This window comes from Staurois parvus, unplaced genomic scaffold (genome assembly GCF_062004578.1).
Source record: "Staurois parvus isolate SC_StPar_1 unplaced genomic scaffold, SC_StPar_1.0 ptg000147l, whole genome shotgun sequence".
Classification (NCBI taxonomy): domain Eukaryota; kingdom Metazoa; phylum Chordata; class Amphibia; order Anura; family Ranidae; genus Staurois; species Staurois parvus.
The window spans coordinates 593,715-612,063 of NW_028317943.1; the positions used below are offsets into that span (position 1 = coordinate 593,715).

The following is an 18,349-nucleotide window of genomic DNA, read 5'->3' on the forward strand; positions in this document are numbered from 1 at the left end:
TGTCAGATATTCCAGCAGCTCCTTTAATGTTGCTGTAGGCCTCTTGGCAGCCTCCCAGACCAGTTTTCTTCTTGTCTTTTCATTAATTTTGGAAGGACGTCCAGTTCTTGCTAATGTCACTGTTGCGCCATATTTTCTCCACTTGATGATGCCTGTCTTCACTGTGTTCCATGGTATTTTTAATGTCTTGGAAATTCTTTTGTACCCTTTTCCCAACTGATACCTTTTAACAATGAGAACCCTCTGATTCTTTGGAAGTTCTCTGCGGACCATGGCTTTTGCTGTAGGATGTGACTAAGAAAATGTCAGGAAAGACCTACTAGAACAGTTTAACTTTATTTGGGGTTAATCAGAGGTACTTTAAATAATGGCAGGTGTTTACTGACTCCTATTTAACATGTTTTTGAATGTGATTGCTTAATTCTGAAAACAGCTACATCCCCAGTTATAAGAGGGTGTGCACACTTATACAACTACATTATTTTAGTTTTTTATGTTTACTCCCCCCCTAAAATATTTCAGTTTGTTTTTCAACTGAGTTGTACAGTTTATAGGTCACGTTAACCTCCCTGGCGGTCTGATTATGTCAATATTTTTGAATGTCAAAGCGGTACATTTTTTTACATGGAAAATTGTTGTTTTATATTGTAGGTCTGTAATTCTTAGGAATGATTCACTTAAGTCTCTCCAAACAAGAGTCTAGTAAAAATCCTGGGTATGATAAAGTTTGAAACACGAAATCATAAATTATAATATAATAAATAATTATAAACAATAATAATATAATAATAAAGTTAATTCAATAATGTAATCAAACCAAAAACACTGAAATTTGTCCAAACAAGGGTGCAATATTACTAGACACTGCATATTGGTTTAGTAAACATCCCGGGTATGAATCATTTTGAAACATGGGACTGCACAAAGTCCGACATCACAATGGAACTTGATTTCCTTTCTGATTTCTTTCCACTGTCATCTTGCTTAGAGCAACAAACCATGCACATCCTTGTAGGTGCTGACTTTTTCTTGGTTGGTGGGATGAAGTCCATGAAGTGACGACCAGTTCTGGGTTGACAACGCCAACAGCACGACGTCTAGCTCTATTCACAGACATTGATGGTATTTGGTGGTTCACAAAGATACGTTTGGCAACTTTCCAAATTAAGTCAGAATGAATCACAAGCCTGTCACTCTTTTTTTTTTTTTTTTTTTTTTTTTGAGCAGAATGTAGGCATTCCACAAGCATTGGTCAAGAAGATGCCTGAAGACCCTCTTGTAGTACTTCTTTTTCTTTTTCCTCATTGCTGGGTAATATGTCATTGCTTGGTCGGCTCTGTCGACACCTCCTGTGGTGTTATTGTAGTCTATCACTACTTGTGGCTTCATGATTTCTTTCCCATCTTTTGTGCGTACCATAACAGTGGAGGTATTATGAATTGTGCTCATTAGGCACACATCTTTCTTGTCACGCCATCACAGTGCCATCATTTTGCCTTTGTGCCAGGCAACCATTTCTCCAGTCTTCAGCTACTTATTGCCAAACATTGGCGGCATGTCATTCCGGTTAGCCCTAACGGTTCCATAGGCATCTGTTTTGTTTTGCAGAAGAAAATCATAAAGTTCATGAGACGTATGAAAGTTGTTGGTTGTTACGCAATAGCCCTGATTTAGCAGTGGCTCAATGAGTGAAAGAACGGAAGATGTTGCCATTCCATAGTTGCTGTTTTTTGGATTGAATTTTGTTCCTTTTCTATTGTATATGACTGAATTCTAAATGTAGCCAGTTGACGATTCGCATAGCATGCAGGATTTTACGCCAAATCATGCTCTCTTTGATGCAATATATTGCACCCAGCTGAGCCTTCCCTTGTAGGCCATTAAACTTCCATCTATGCTGTTATCTCTTTCTGGCACATAGCTTCGTTGGAAATTCTTTAGAATCATTTGAGATACTTCCCAAATTTTCTTTAGTTTTGGTGCAGGATGAGTAGTTTCATCAAATTCTTCATTGTTTTCGAAGTGTAAAAATTTTATGATCAGGGAAAATCTGTACTCTGACATGACCGTGCCAAAGAATGCAGTGGCAAGTAATTTATTAGTTGTCTGATACCACTTCTGCAGGGTTTCTCCACCACTCCCTGAAGCATTATTAGGCCCAGAAATTTGCACGTCATCTTTGGTTACTGGTTCCTACATTTTTCTTCTTGGAAACTTCCCGATGCAGAGTAGCCATTTGTTGCTCTTGGTACCGGTTTGTCTCAGTAGCTATTTTTTTCAATAACCTCATCGGTCATAAATAATTGTAAGTATGCCAAGTGGTTGTCTTGTTCAATGTCTACTTTCACACCAGATGCTCCAGTTAATGGGAATCTTGGGGGTGCTGCCTAATCCATACCACTGTCAATAGAGCACCAAGTTCGCACATCACTGAGCTCAGTTGCAGAATTGCCGCTGTCGTCACTTTCAGTGTCTGATGACGAATTTCCCCACGAATCACTATTGCTCAATTCTGCAAGTGATTCTAATTCACTATCGCAGTTTTCTAGCTGGTCTAAAACCGCTTTTGACCTAAAGGGACGCTTTTTGGATGCCATGGACGTTCTCAAGTTTCCAGGCAGAAAGAATGGCAAAAGTGCAGGCAGGGTACAGGACAAAGCACTAGGGACAAAAATGAAATGTTTTGATACAGTATTGTAATCCTAACAGAATACAATGTATTGTGTGTATGTCATGTTTTGTTTACTTTTTTGAATCTCCCGCCGGTTCCACCCCCCTACATCGCGGCGCTCACAGGGAAGGGAACCCCGAAGATGCTGGCATCGGCTGCAGGACGCAGCGGGAGGACATTGGGGGATTGCAGGGACCAGGAAAGTTACACTACAGTGTAATCCCGAGTGTGGCTCAGGGTTACCTCTTTTGGTACTGAAAATTAACCCGAGCCACGCTCAGGATTACTGCCAGGGAGGTGGAAAAAGTTCTGAAATGATTTATCTTTTATTACATCACAGAAACCTGACATTTTAACAGGGGTGTGTAGACTTTTCATATCCACTGTAAATATCAAGTACAAATTTTAGGAACTGCAACCATTTTTATACATTTTCAGGAGCTCAAATGTACTGGCAATGACTGCCTAGAATCTGCAACCATGGACATAACCAAAGACTGGGTTTCCTTCTTTCCGATGCTTTACCAGGCTCTAACTGTAGCTGTCTTCAGTATTTCTTTCTGACTAGTTTTTCCTTCAGCAAGTAAAATGCATGCTCAATTGAGTTGAGAGCAAGTGATTGACTTGGTCATTGCAGAATATTCCACTTCTTTTCCTTCAAAAGCTCCTGGGTTGCTTTTGCAGTGTGTTTTGGATTATTGTCCATGTGTAATGTGAAGCGCCGTCCAATCAACTGCTGCATTTGGCTGAATCTGGGCTGACAGTATATCTCTAAACATTGCAGAATAAATCCAGCTGCTTATGTCACATCGTCAATAAACACTAATGACCCAGTGTCACTGGAAGCCATTCATGCCCATGCCATCACACTGCCTCCACCATGTTTTACAAATGACATTGTGTGCTTTGGATCATGAGCTGTTCCAAGCCTTCTCCACACTTTTTTCTTCCCGTCATTTTGATATCTTTGTTTCATCTTTCCAAAGAATGCTTTTCCAGAACTGGTCTGGCTTATTTCGATGTTTTTTGGTAAAGTCTAATCTGGCTTTTCTATTCTTCAGGCTTATGAATGGTTTGCACCTTGTGGTGAACCCTCTGTATTTGCTCTCGTGGAGTCTTCTCTTGATTGTAGACTTTGACAATGATACGCCCACCTCCTGGAGAGTGTCCTTCACTTGTCTGGATGTTGTGAATGGGTTTTTCTTTACCATAGAGCGGATCCTGCAATAATCCACCACTGTTGTCTTCCGTGGCTGTCCATGCCTTTTTGCTGAGCTCACCAGTGCATTCTTCTTTCCTCAGAATGTACCAAACTGTTGATATGGCCACTCCTAACATTGCAACTATCTCGCTGATGGATTTGTTTAATTTTTGAAGTCTTACAATGGCCTTTTTAATTGCATGGACAGCTCCTTTGAATGCATGATGTAGGTTTATAGCAATAGATTCCAAATGCAAATACCACACTTAGAATCAACTCCAGACCTTTTACCTGCTTAATTGATGAAGAAATAACAAAGGAGTAGCCCACAACTGACCATGAAACATCTTTTGATTAAATTGTCCAATTACTTTTGGTCCCTTGAAAAAGGGGGGGTGGCTACTCTTAAAAGCTTTAATTCCTAAACCCTTCCTCCAATTTGGATGTACATACCCTCAAATTAAACCTGATAGTGTGCACTTTCAGCCCATATCCATTATATAACTATAGCTTGAATATAATTTGGTAAATACCTGAAAAAAGCTAAAATTGTGTCTGTGTTCAAATATTTATGGACCTAACTGTAGTTGTTGGTTAATCTGAGGCCAATGTCACTTTAGCGATCCCATCATTGGGAGAAAACTTGCTGGCAACAGGATCTCTCTATACTGATTCAGGTAACTTACTTGATTCCATGCATTTTTCCCATGCTTTCCCATGGTGTCGCCGTTGACAGAAATGTACAGTTGTGTCCAAAATTATTCAACCCCCAATGCTGTAAAGGGGTTTAGGGACTATAGTGTACATTTGGAATTGTATTCAGAATCAAATCCTACAAGGACGTTGTAACTACCCAAATGCAACTAAAATGACATCAATTGTTTATGTAATACAGTAGTAAATGGTTCTTATGTGGTTTCTTCATTGCCACAATTATTCAACCCCTTAAAGACTACCACTCTGAAGAACAGAGGTTCATACAGGTGCTTTCCATCAGGTATTGAAAACACCTGTGGATGTCACCGAGCAGCAATCAAGCATAATAAGCACCAATTAGGCAGCTTTAAAATGACTGTGATACTCAGCTCCTTCTAGACATTTACTGGTGTGGTTACAAACATGGTGAAGGCAAGAGAATGGTCCAGGAAGACAAGAGAAGAGGTGATTTCTCTTCACAGGAAGGGCAATGGCTATAAGAAGATTGCAAAGATGTTAAACATACCAAGAGACACCTTAGGAAGCATCATTCGCAAATTCAAGGCAAAGGGCACTGTTGAAACGCTACCTGGTCGTGGCAGAAAGAAGATGCTGACTTCGACTGCTGTGCGCTACCTGAAGCGTAGAGTGGAGAGAAGTCCCCGTGTGACTGCTGAGGAACTGAGAAAAGATTTGTCAGATGTGGGTACAGAAGTTTCAGCCCAGACAATAAGACGCACACTGCGTAATGAAGGCCTCCGTGCCAGAACTCCCAGGCGTACCCCCTTGCTGTCTCCAAAGAATAAGAAGAGTCGACTGCAGTATGCCAAAAGCCATGTGGACAAACCACAAAAGTTGTGGGATAGTGTTCTGTGGACTGATGAAACAAAATTAGAACTGTTTGGGCCCATGGATCAACGCTATGTTTGGAGGAGGAAGAACAAGGCCTATGATGAAAAGAACACCTTGCCTACTGTGAAGCATGGTGGAGGGTCAATCATGCTTTGGGGCTGTTTTGCTTCTGCAGGTACAGGGAAGCTTCAGCGTGTGCAAGGTACCATGAATTCTCTTCAGTACCAGGAGATATTGGATGGAAACGTGATGCAGTCCGTCACACACCTGAGGCTTGGGAGACGTTGGACCTTTCAACAGGACAATGATCCCAAGCATACCTCCAAGTCCACTAGAGCATGGTTGCAGAGGAAAGGCTGGAACATTTTGGAGTGGCCATCGCAGTCACCAGACTTAAATCCGATTGAGAACCTCTGGTGGGACTTAAAGAAAGCAGTTGCAGTGCGCAAGCCTAAGAATGTGACTGAACTGGAGGCCTTTGCCCATGAAGAATGGGCGAAGATACCCGTAGATCGCTGCAAGACACTTGTGTCAAGCTATGCTTCACGTTTAAAAGCTGTTATAACTGTAAAAGGATGCTGTACTAAGTACTAAGATTGAATGTCACTTGGGGGTTGAATAAAACTGATAATGCTGTGAGCACAGAAAAGACATTTGTGGTTATTTCATTATAACTGTTATGTTATATTTGTCTGACCTACAAGTGCCTCTTTAATGTAAATGTAAGCAAGATGACTGAATGATCAAAAGCAATGTCAAACTGGCCAAAACACTCAATTTCAGTGGGGGTTGAATAATTTTGGACACAACTGTAAAATGTCTATTCAAAAAGATTATTGTATTCCGTGAATCAAGCTAGCAATCGAATTAATTGTCATGTTTGCTATTGTCCAATAATATGATTCAGCGTATGTCATTCAACATATACAAGCAGTATCCTTACACAGTATACCATGGTTTTACTCTCTGTGGTTGGGGTACTCTTAAAGATTTTACTGTCACCTCTACAGTAGAACAGTTACCAGGAAAAATATCCCAACATTCATAAACAGGTCTCTTCCTGTGTACCTTAACCATTAGAAGTAGGAGTACTTTCCTCTCACAGAAGTCACAAAAAATAATAGATAATCGACACTTTGTTCTTTATCCATGTTGAAGATAGTGTAAGCCCCTATCCCTTTTACTGCCATGGATATAAGGCTGGCCATAGATGGAGTGAACTTCTTTCCTGAAACAAAGACATTAACTTGATTCTCCCATCAACATAGACAGTGTTGACAGAGGTGTCCCTCCCATGGGGCCATTGTATTCTCCCTGCAGGTGGGAGGGAGAACACAGTGGTTATTGCTAGCGGCTATAACAGCATGTAAAATCAGGCAGGATGGTGGTACCCAAGTTGATCCATCTATCAACTTGGGTACATTCAGCCTGCTCATACACAGTTTGAATTTCGGCCAGTTCCTGCTGACCGGGTTTAGGGTTATGTCTGACTACGTGCAGCAGGCTATCTTGGTAACTCTTACATCCACTTCAGTTTCAGAGGCTGTAAATTTATAGTCACTTCAGTCATCTGGTGCCCAAGACTGCCTTTGATTATGAATGAAATAAAAATGTACACTACTGTCCTATGCCTGTGCAGTCACTCCCTAGGAGTGTGACCACAACTGCAGTAGCATCCAGTATGCATTCTTTACAGTCCCCGGGGAAGAGGAGACCAGCTCTCTCTCTTCTTGCCGGTCTAATCCCTGGCTTTTTTTTCAGAATGTAAAGACTGGTAAAGATTAATGTTTACTGATCTTCTGTGAAGTAAATCTGAATCAGACGTGCTCATTTATCATTAATAATGCTTTATTTAAAGTATAACTGAAGGAAAAACATTTAGAGTGGAGAGGGATTAGGACACCTGTCAAGTTTTAATTGTTGTTTGTACCCCTTTTGGGGAGATTCACCCTCTCTATTTGTCTTGGTTACCAATATCACTGAAAATGAATGAAAGAAAATCACAAATTGTGGGTGGTCGATAGAACAGAAATACACCATGTTCCAAATTATTATGCAAATTATATTTTAACAACATTTTAACTTTTTAAACATTTTAACAGGTCACGTTACATTTTAACATAGGACCCCTTATTTGATAGCAGCTTCACAAGTCTTGCATCCATTGAACTTGTGAGTTTTTGGACAGTTTCTGCTTGAATTTGTTTGCAAGATGTCAGAATAGCCTCCCAGAGCTGCTGTTTGGATGTAAACTTCCTCCCACCCTCATAGATCTTTTGCTTGAGGATGCTCTAAAGGTTCTCAATAGGATGGAGGTCAGGGGAGGATGGAGGCCACACCATGACTTTCTCTCCTTTTATCCCCATAACAGCCATTGATGCAGAGGTATTCTTTGCAGCATGAGATGGTGCATTGTCATGCATGAAGATGATTTTATTACAGAAAACATAGTTCTTCTTTCTGTACCAGGGAAGAAAGTGGTCAGTCATAAACTCCACATACTTTGCAGAGGTCATCTTTACACCTTCGGGGGCTCTAAAGGGGCCGACCCGCTCTGTTCCCATGATTCCGGCCCAAAACATGACTCCACCACTGCCTTGCTGACGTCGCAGCCTTGTTGGAACAGGATGGCTGTCCACCAACCATCCAGTACTCTATCCATCTGGACCATCCTGGGTTGCACGGCATGCATCAGTGAACAGGACTGTTTGAAAATTAGTCTTCATGTATTTTTCTGCCCAATGTAGCCGTTTCTGCTTGTGAGCATTGGTTAGTGGTGGCCGAATAGAAGGTTTATGCACAGTTGCAAGACTCTGGAGGACTCTACACCTTGATGTCCGTGGGACTCCAGAGGCACCAGCAGCTTCAAATATCTGTTTGCTGCTATGTAATGGTATTTTAGCAGCTGCTCTCTTGATCCGATGCATGGTTCTGGCAGAAATCTTCCTCAATGTGTCTTTATCTGCACTAACCCGTCAGTGCTCTGAATCAGCCACAAATCTCTTAGTAGTGCAATGATCACGCTTACGTTTTTGTAAAATATCTACAGTTTTCATACCTCGTCCAAGGCATTGAACTATTTCACTCTTTTTGGCAGCAGAGAGATCCTTTTTCTTCCCCATATTGCTTGAAAATGGTACTCTGCTTAATAATGTGGAACACCGTCCTTTAGTAGCTTTTCCTTAAATTGGGCTCACCGGCCAATCTAATTATCATAGGTGTCTGAGATTGTTTTCAGTGATCAAAAGAGCCCTGACACACAATGCCATCCATGAGTTAAACTGAAAAACAAAATATTTCATCTTTGTGACACTTAAATAGAATTTGCATAATAATTTGGAACGTGGTGTAGATTTGAATTCTTCCAGTGGCGACATTAGTTCCAGTGACTACCAGGGATTCCCTCACTTTGGAGGGATTTCTTCTTGCTTCCTGTTTGGTTATGATACAGAATGTGAAGGGAATTCTCCCCAAAGGGACATAGATAGCAAAGTGGTCATAACCCTCCTTACTCTATCCTCAATGGAAGAAGAAAATGTTTTGCCTTCAGCTCTACTTTTATGCTGATGCTGCTTTATATTACAACCAAGTTAAATTTTTGTTTAGTTTAGTGGACATTGATATTTGAAGCCATCCATAAGTTGCTAAAGGAACTTTCCGCCTGATCTAGAGCAGTTGTTGCTTGAGTGCAGTCAAAAACTTTCTTTCTGTTCTTCCTTCCTTCCCTCATTCTTGCTGCAGAAAAACAGGGTTTTGTACTCATGTGTTTTATGTACTTGATTTTTGCATTATATATGCACTTTTCATTATTTTGCAAAGTGAGGAGGGAACCTTCAGAACAGGGATTTTCTAAAGTGTAGATGAACAAAAATTTACAAAACTGCATGATACATGCTTTTTTATATCCTTTCATATAAATGATATGCTTAATACTCTAAAGAGTACTAACCTGCAGTGCATAGACATGAACTTGGCAGACCAGATAGGAATACATTTATATCTTTTTATATTATGTAGGGTCTGGTCACACTAGTTTGTTTTTCTGCAATAAAACTCATGTGTTTTACACCATGAAAATGCATATCTAGTAGAAATCTCATTTTTTTGTTTCGTGTTTGTCTGCTTTTTATTTTCAGCGAAATCTGCAATCACAAGAGAAAGAAGCAGCTAGTAGTGCTAGTACTAGTATTAACTTTAATGGTTTCATATCATGGCTTTGTTCTCTTTCAGCAACTGTGAAAGCATCTATATGTATTAAGGATAGTAGTCCTATTTTAAACGTGTGTGTGTGTGTATATATAGTATATCCATAGCAGTTCATGTACAAAGAATTTCTTACATCTAGAAATCTGCAAATGCATGCATTGTCTAATCGGATTTTTGCCATGGTTACATGCATTTACATGTTTTCATACATTTATATTAGCAAAATATGAAATTGTCATTAAACAGCAGGAAGCTTAAAAAATAAAATTCAGATAAAAAAAAGATATTAAGTATGGAACTGAATTGGTATCACCATAGTTTTTAGCATTTGCCTTGATTTGTTAAATGCAGATATAATGCCTGTGTGTGTGATATCTTAAACATTTCTTTCTGACCCTCCCATATGCCATCATTTGTACATAGCCTTGTCTTTTTTAGGTATGGTGACATGCGTGTGACAATGGGCTGTGAAATCTTCAGCATGTGGCAGAATTTAGGTAGGACGATCTATCATTTTCAACATATGGTTGAACTGCAATTTAATCATAGTCATTGCTTTTGTACACTGAAGTGTCCTGTATGATAAGATTATACTCATTCTGTCCTGATTTATTAGAACTCTCTGACAGTTGTAAGTGACTATTACATGTTTTGGCCAGAGTATTACCTCCCACCTGCATCTGTGCCTGACTCATTCATGATGTTTAAGGAGCCACAAATGTTAAAATCTACATAATTCCCTAAATTCCCAAAACTGAAAAAAAATGGGATGGGGACATTATTCATTACTCTATTCTTCTTCACAGACCATTCAAATGGTATTTATGTGATTTTCCTAGAGACACATGCAGATGAGAAAATGTGACCTTTCTAGACCATTGTGTAAATTGGTTCCAGCCATATATCTAGCTCTTGCCTCCATTATTGTAGGTGCAGGCAATGAAAAATAAAGCAGTGTAACTTTAAAGGCCAGCTCACACTACAAAAGCATACTCTGATGCGTTCCAGATGCCTTTTTGCTTACAGTTCACACTGCACTCTGTTCTGGTGTGTTTTTGATGCATTTTACTATGTTCCACTATAGTTCTATGCAGAATAAATGCAGCATGTTCTACTTTTTTTTTTTTTTCTGCACCAGAAACTGACTGACTGGACCTGACTGCACTGGTGTGAAGTAGGCCAATTCAATGAAAACACTGTGCATGCATTTTTGATGCAGAAAAAAATGCACTGGGCTGCATCTGGTGTGAACCAGTTCTAATGAAACCTACACAGCAAAAATGCACTACAGGGCAGCACAGTGGCTAAATGGTTAGCACTTTGGCCTGGCAGTACTAGGGTCGTTCAAATCCCAGCCATAGCACCACCTGCCTGGAGTTTGCATGTTCTCTCTGTGCCTGCGTGGGTTTCCTCTGGGTACTCTAGTTTCCTCCCACACTCCAAAGACATGCTGGTAGTTAATTGGATCCTGTCTAAATTGGCCCTAGTGTGTGCATATATGAATGTAAGTTAGGGACCTTAGATTGTACACCCCTTGATGGTTAGGGACTGGTGTGAATGTACAATATATATGTATAGTGCTGCGTAAATTGACAGCACTATATAAGTACCTGAAATAAATAATAATAGGTTCAGTTCCCTAGAGGAAGCTCCTAGCCGCTTGTGCATTGTGCTGCTTGCAGTCAGTAACACATTCTCATGCAGTATATAAAAGGTTCAAGACTGCAACCCTACTTGAGTGATATCTAGCTAGGCTTCATTGTTGCTGTCCATGAATAGCCTGTTTTTTTTTTGTTTTTTTTGTTTTCTTGTTTTTAGTAGAAGAGTTTGCTGTGCACTTAAGTTAGCCATCCATGGATCAAAATTCATCTGGTTCAGCAGGGACTGGACGAATTTTGAACCATGTATGGGTAGGGAGGTTGTACAGTAGTCGATCTACCAGGGTCTGCTTTAAAGTAATTGTAAATGCTCCAATTTATTTTAGATTAAAATAACAAATATATTATACTCCTCTGCTCTATTCAATGGTTTTGCACAGACTAGTCACAGTGAGACTCTTCTGGGGTCCCCTGCCAGCCCTCCTGGCTCTCCCTCTGTGCTGAGTGCCCATAGCAAGAAATAAGTAATTAAGGGGAGCTGACGGGGGGAGCTGCACACAGAAGATTTTCTTTTTACCTTAATTCATGGAATGCATTAAGGTAAAGAATACAATATTCCGTCTTTACAACCACTTTAAAGCGTATGAGAGATGACATGTCCAATGCATGGCTCAGAATTACTACAATCAATTTATGAACTCTCAGGTTCTTTAAGTAAAAACCATTCACATACCTTTCCTTGCTCCTGGGAGCAATGAAGCTACATTACCATTGTCAGGAAAGGTTGCAGTACGCCCCAGAGGTGCCCCATGAAAGCAATCCTCACTCTGCCCTGTGCCTCCAGTTTATGAACTCTTCAGTGCCATTTTTTGCTAGACTGTTAAGTGCACTAGTCGTTGATATGCTGATTTTTTTTTTTTTTTATTGTATTTTCCACAGTTACTAAAATATTCTTTGTACTGTGCCAAAAAAGATAAGAACACTATATAAATTAAAAATAATAATAAGTTACTTATATAAAATCAGCATTCATTCTTTAGCATAATAGTAATATTTCCTGGACAGCATTTTCAGTTCACTGAATGATTTTAATATGACAGTAATGATTTTTTTTTTGTTTTACATTTAAAAGATCATTCACTTATAGGAGATGCCAATATGCTATACAAGGCACAAAATGTTTCTAAGTAGCACCGTTACCTTGTTTTCTGTGACCTCTTGTGCTCTTTCACAGGTGAACACAAGTTGCACTTTATCCCAGCCTTAATTGGTCCATTTCTGGAGGTAACACTGATACCTCAGCCAGACTTGAGGAATGTTATGATACCCATTTTCCATGACATGATGGACTGGGAGCAGAGACGAAGTGGCAACTTTAAACAGGTACTTAATATTAGAATCATATTAATATGATTGTTTTAAAACCCATTTTCTATGAATCTTTTATTGTTGTGAACATGATCTTCTGAAACTGAAATCTACTAGTTGCCTTTAAAGAGATCTAGACAACATGACCCTCATTTTCTGATTGTGAGGCTTGAATAGTGTAATACCATTTGTTTAATTTACTGGCTGGTATAAGCCATGTGAGAATGTATTTTTAAAAAAAAAAAAACTTTATAAACCTGTGGCTTTGCATTAGTCTTTTTATTAGTGTTGGTGACTCAAATGAACCTGTGATAGTAGGCTTACTGACTCCTGTCATATCCCGTCTTACCTTTCATGGCACTGTTTGAGTTATTGCTACATAACCGTTATGTAAGGATTGTGGATGAAATCCAAAAATAGTGCAAACTTAATTTTTTTTATGTTCTACCAGTGGTGTATCATTCATATATGTAATGGGTGTGGTGCACGTGGGTTCTTGGGGGGGAAGGGGGCTGCTGTACACTAACACACAGTGCACACATGGAAGAGCTGCTGCCACTCCCCTGCCCTCTGAAATGCCCCACTCCTGCAGCACCACTCCCCTGTGGCTCCCCTGCAGCTGCTGGCAGGGAGCCTCAGGGGGATTTAACTGTGAAAATAGATCCCCCCCACTGTTCTGACCCAGCCTGGACAGCCACCTTCTCCAACCAATCCCCCAGAATGCTACAGGAGCAGTAAGATGGGTGTCAGGATGGAGATTGAGGGCTGGTAAAACAGCTCTTGTGTTTATTCATCACTGAAGCATTGTAAACTGACTTTAATATGCTTCAGTTTGTGAATAAATAGGAGACTTTTATTCATTCATCTACAATGCAGCTGAGGTTGCAGAGAAAGGGAATGAGGACTCTGTCCTCAGTCCCTTGCTGTGTCTCAAAAAAAGAGACATCAGGGGTCTGTTTACACTCTTGATGTTTCACCAAAGCCCCTCCCCCTCCCCAAAAAAGGAAAAAAAATTGTTAAAAAAAATAACTTGTTAAAGTAATGTAAATTTTAAAAATGACATGCAGGGTATTTATGACAGAAGAGACCCTATTGGTCTCTTCTGCCATAAATGCACTCCCCTGCCTGTCAGCTGTCATGTACATTGAGCCACGTATGTTCAGCTCAGTTAACATTTACGGCCCTGATCCATGCCGCGGCAAATTGACTCCTGTGTGCATGCGTGGGTGTGACGTCATCGCGGCCCGGCCTATCGCAAGGCCGAAGGCATGGGACCCTGAAGGAAGACTGGGCAAAGATGGAAGCACTGGGGCTTCTCTAGATTAATCTCAACACAGTGCTGGAGGGCACCGTTTGACAGGTAAGTCTGCTATAATATACTAATATGCCATGCATACTAGCACATTATGGCATAACCCACCTGGTGGGCCATAAAAATGAAATTTTACAGCTCAGTTTACTACCGTTTTAAGGCCTCATTCACATGTGGCATACTATAGTGTACACTTGTGTTTATACACATGGGGATGCGCAGGTTTTCCATGCTACCTTGTGCAGGCAGTTCCATTCATGCCAACTGGAAAGCAGTAGCTGCACAGGTACAGTCTTTTGACATCTGCGTGGGTGTGGGTACTTGTCCCTAAACTCACACTGTCTGCGTTTTGGGCTGTGCACCCACACAGATTAAGAGCAGCGTCAGGGTCTGTGCAGCTTCTGTGTCACAGTTGACATGAATGGGATTGCCTGCATGGAGCACAGAACATGGAATGCACAGAACACATGTGCATTCCTTTCTGCATAAACATGTCCCTCACACAGGGGTACACTACAGTACGCCCCAAGTGAATGAGGCCTTGGTAGGGTTTTAACAGGAATTTTGCAGGTTATGTTGTGTTTATGTGTGCTAATAATGTTTTTAGTGTATTTTTTGTGAAAACAGTGATTTAATAAATAGTTGTGCAGGGGGCCTAAATATCAGCTATTGTGGGGGTTGTACTGGCTCCCAGTACAGTCTCCCTAGCTCAGTCTAGGGAAGGGGGGGATTATACTGGGGGACAGATTGACCTGGGTGGAAGGAAGGACTATAATGGGGGATAGTATGACCTGTAGGGGGGGAGGGGTGTTGTACTGGGGGGGGGGGGGGGCACTCAGCAACTTAGCAGGGCCCCTGACACAATTAAAACCATGGCCACTACAATTTTTTTTTTCATCTAGCATTAGGGCACAACTTTGATCTTTCACACAGGCCCACTGATTTTCTAAAATACCCATGTGTTCTACTGCCAGTAATACTCATGTGTTACATCCTTTATAGGAGTCAGTGATCATTTTTTTAAGCTTTGGTTGGGTTTCTGCCTGTTCTATAGAACTTTAGCAAAATGCACTTCATCTCTGGCAGAGGCTCATTGTGAAGCAAGTGTTTGTGTGGCTGATCCACCAGTTACAATGTACTAAAATTCATCAGATTGCAAGCATGGCGAACATGCGTGTACTGCTTATAAGCTTTTTTTTTTATTAAACTGTGCCCAGAGATATCATGTCAGATTAAAGTTGCATGCATTTATTTAGGCCAAATGTTCTTGACACACGAGTACGTTTTCCTATTTTCCAGCTCAGAGACTTGCTAAGTGTTCCAAGTACTTTTGCAGCTCCCACTCGATTTTTCTCCTGCTGTCTTAGACCATTTCTATACACCCACCATCATGCTGCTCCATAGGAACATCGATTTGAAACATTGTTTAAGGCACACAGAATAAATGACTTTGATTTCTGTGCAGGAGCAATGTCATTAACCCTTGTGCTGTTGCTCTTTAGTCTGCTTGATATTGGAACAATTGAACTATACTATGTAAAGGACATAATTTCTGGGTGCTCAGAATAACTTGTATTCATTCACTAATTCCGTGATTGATGAAACGCTGCCATTTTAATGGACCCTGTGTTTAATCCACCATTTCATGTGGGAAAAGGGTAATTTGTTTGTTGCTTGGTTTGCTATATGGCAGTAAATTAGAGGTATGATTGTATATTTCAGTATGTTTTTAATACCTCCAAAATACAAGTGTTTACAATTACTAATACTACTAACCAAAAGATATATTATCCAAAATTATCCTTATGAAGTAGGCAGCCAGCATATTATCGAACTCAATTAAAGTTATTTTTCAATCAGTTTTATAAAGTAAATGCTTCAAGTTATGGCTGTTATGTCTTCTGTTAGAGAATAGGGGTTTATATACAGTTGGTCTAGAAATTATATTTCAAATCAGAACAGTGCTGTGTTTTCCCTTTTTACAAAAAAGCATTTGGTTATTAACATCAGACATGAAATATGAACAAAGCACAATTCTCTATAGTGTGTACTTGTCTCAATCCAGAGCACTAAGTGTCATTTCTCTCTGCTGCTTTGTTCTTCTACTATCAGCCTGAGTCACTTTTAACAACTTTTTCTGACACCAAGAGAACAATGGTGACGGGGGAGGGTTCAGCTCTCCGTCACTTTTTTCTAAATTCCCAGATAAGCTGTATAAATTATGGACTTCAAACAAAGCCTTTGTTCATGTCACCTTTGTTGGAGGGTATAATCAGAGTTCTGATTGGCTAATATTTTTTTAACAGTGCACATGACTAAATACTTAAGCTTTTGGCCATTTCCCCAGCATAGGAAAGAGCCCATAGCAGCATTTTCTGTAGGAAGTGTATTTAAAGCGGAAGTGAAACTCTGCCCCTCAATTGCTCCTTCTTCTTGTTTTTTGATAATTAACATTTTTTATTAGAATATCACGTTTTACAGTAATAGAGACATACAAGTAATAAACAGTACAGATTACACCATTGTGAAAAGTCTCATGCAAAAATATAGATGCATCAGAGTTTTAGTAGCATAATACAGCGTTCAGATTCATCATGATGAGGTAGCCTTCAATATGTATATCATGTAGTGATGAATCGCATCAAGGCCATCTTCAGGACTAGGACCTGGAACACTGTAAGACTCTCATTAGAGGCTATGCACATCTGTAACATCATATATTGCAGAACAGTAACATAGTGATGTAGATATTCACATTCTAATAATTAGAAAAGACAGAAGAGAAACGGAAAGAAAGAGGTACAGAGCCCTAATCTTACACAACCAAAGCCTAGCAGTTACCGTATTGATCTAAAAAAGGACCGAGTCATGAAGGTGTCACATTTCCCAGACGGCGGTCTGTTTTTCCACAGTGTCCTTAAGTTTAGCAGTAAGCAATTCCATTACTTCAACATTTTCAATTCTCTAATATAAGGGAGCTTGAGATGGGGGGTTCTCTTTTTTTCCAGTTAAGTGAAACAAGACATCCCACTGCTGTGATAAAATCTTAAGTTTCTTCTGAGATTTAGGGAGCTTGGGAGATGATCATCACAATAGAAATAATTTAAGTGAAAACGGGAACCCCCTATTTAAACGGTGTTTGCAAGAGAGTGTGGACCATCTTCCAATACGGTTCTATTCAGGGCAAGACCAAAATATTTTGATATAGAGTGCCATGAGCACCTTGGCAACACCAACATCGATCACTTACACTTGGGTGAATGGTGTGAAGATCTGGGTTGAAATACAAAAAAAAAGGACTTTATAAGCATTCTCTTTATACAGAGTGCAGAGGGAACTTTTTGCCGTCTGGGACCAAACAGTCTGCCAGGTCTCAAGAGGTAGCTCTTCACCCTGGATCTTCCCCCAGTTTAGCATATAGGCATGTTTACCTGAACTTGATACTGGGCTGGTATTAAGGATTTTATAAATGTCTGATATAAGCCCTTTCTGGGAGAGGCCTCCTTGTGATAGGTGTTAAAACACCATAGGGTTAATCGCGCCTTCTTAATAAAGGCAACAATATAAAGCTTTAGAAAACATTCTGCATTAATATGAAGCCCCTTTGCATGTGGTTTTATTTTGAAGTGGTTTTTAAAATCTTGCTTTCCTGAAGAAGCTGGCGACATGTTGGCTGATGTCTTCTGAGTCTGCAGAGCGCTGTATTTCCACCCTGTCTCCTTGTTCCGGCAGTAATCTTTCACATACGCCGTATCTGTGCATATGATAGCACAGTTCTCCTATCCTGTGTGGTGTGCTGTCTGGCCGATGTTTACATCCCCTGTGATGTGAGTGACATGGGGCTTTGCATGGACTTGAGAATGGGACTAAAATCTTGCGGTGTCTTGGTGCAGTGCCGAGTTACCGAGATACGGCATGTAAAGAAAGGACTGACGGCACAAAGAGCTTGCTGTAAACAGAGGGAAATATGTGCATGCGCTGGTGATGTCAGAAAAAGAAACAGGACGGATTACAAGAAAACAGAAACAAAACCATTAGTAAAGAGTTGCTTCCTGATTTACAGTATATGGGGGAGATTCATGAGGTAGAGATTACTACCACTTAAAAATTTTTTTTTTTTTTTTTAACTATCCATAAAGTCTAATAACAAAATGTAAGTTAAAATTTGAGTATAGGCTCTGAACTTGCATTATAAGTAAAACACCTTCTAACATGAACACCGTTAATACTTTTTATGTAAAATGTTTATATATATATATTTTTTTTTTTTTTCCAGTAGTATCACTGCTTGACTCTAATATTTGTTAAATATTCACTAATGGGTATTCCGTTGCTCATTTATGAAAGGTTGTGTACTGCAGTATTTGAACCTGCTTATGTTAAGTATTTTTATTCAAGTGGAATGCTGTAGCTAAACGTTAATACCCATGCCTTTTATGTTTAAT

General features: G+C 40.0%; 1 protein-coding gene across 2 annotated transcripts in view; it reads left to right on the plus strand.

Annotated features, from left to right (window-relative positions):
* DOCK4 (dedicator of cytokinesis 4) overlaps positions 1-18,349 on the plus strand; it is a 409,224-nt gene that overhangs the window by 279,751 nt on the left and 111,124 nt on the right. For both annotated transcript variants that reach the window (XM_089673954.1, XM_089673955.1), the window contains exons 30-31: positions 10,065-10,123; positions 12,459-12,607. In XM_089673954.1, coding sequence (XP_089530080.1) covers positions 10,065-10,123; positions 12,459-12,607 — 208 coding nt within the window. The remainder of the gene's footprint in view (positions 1-10,064; positions 10,124-12,458; positions 12,608-18,349) is intronic.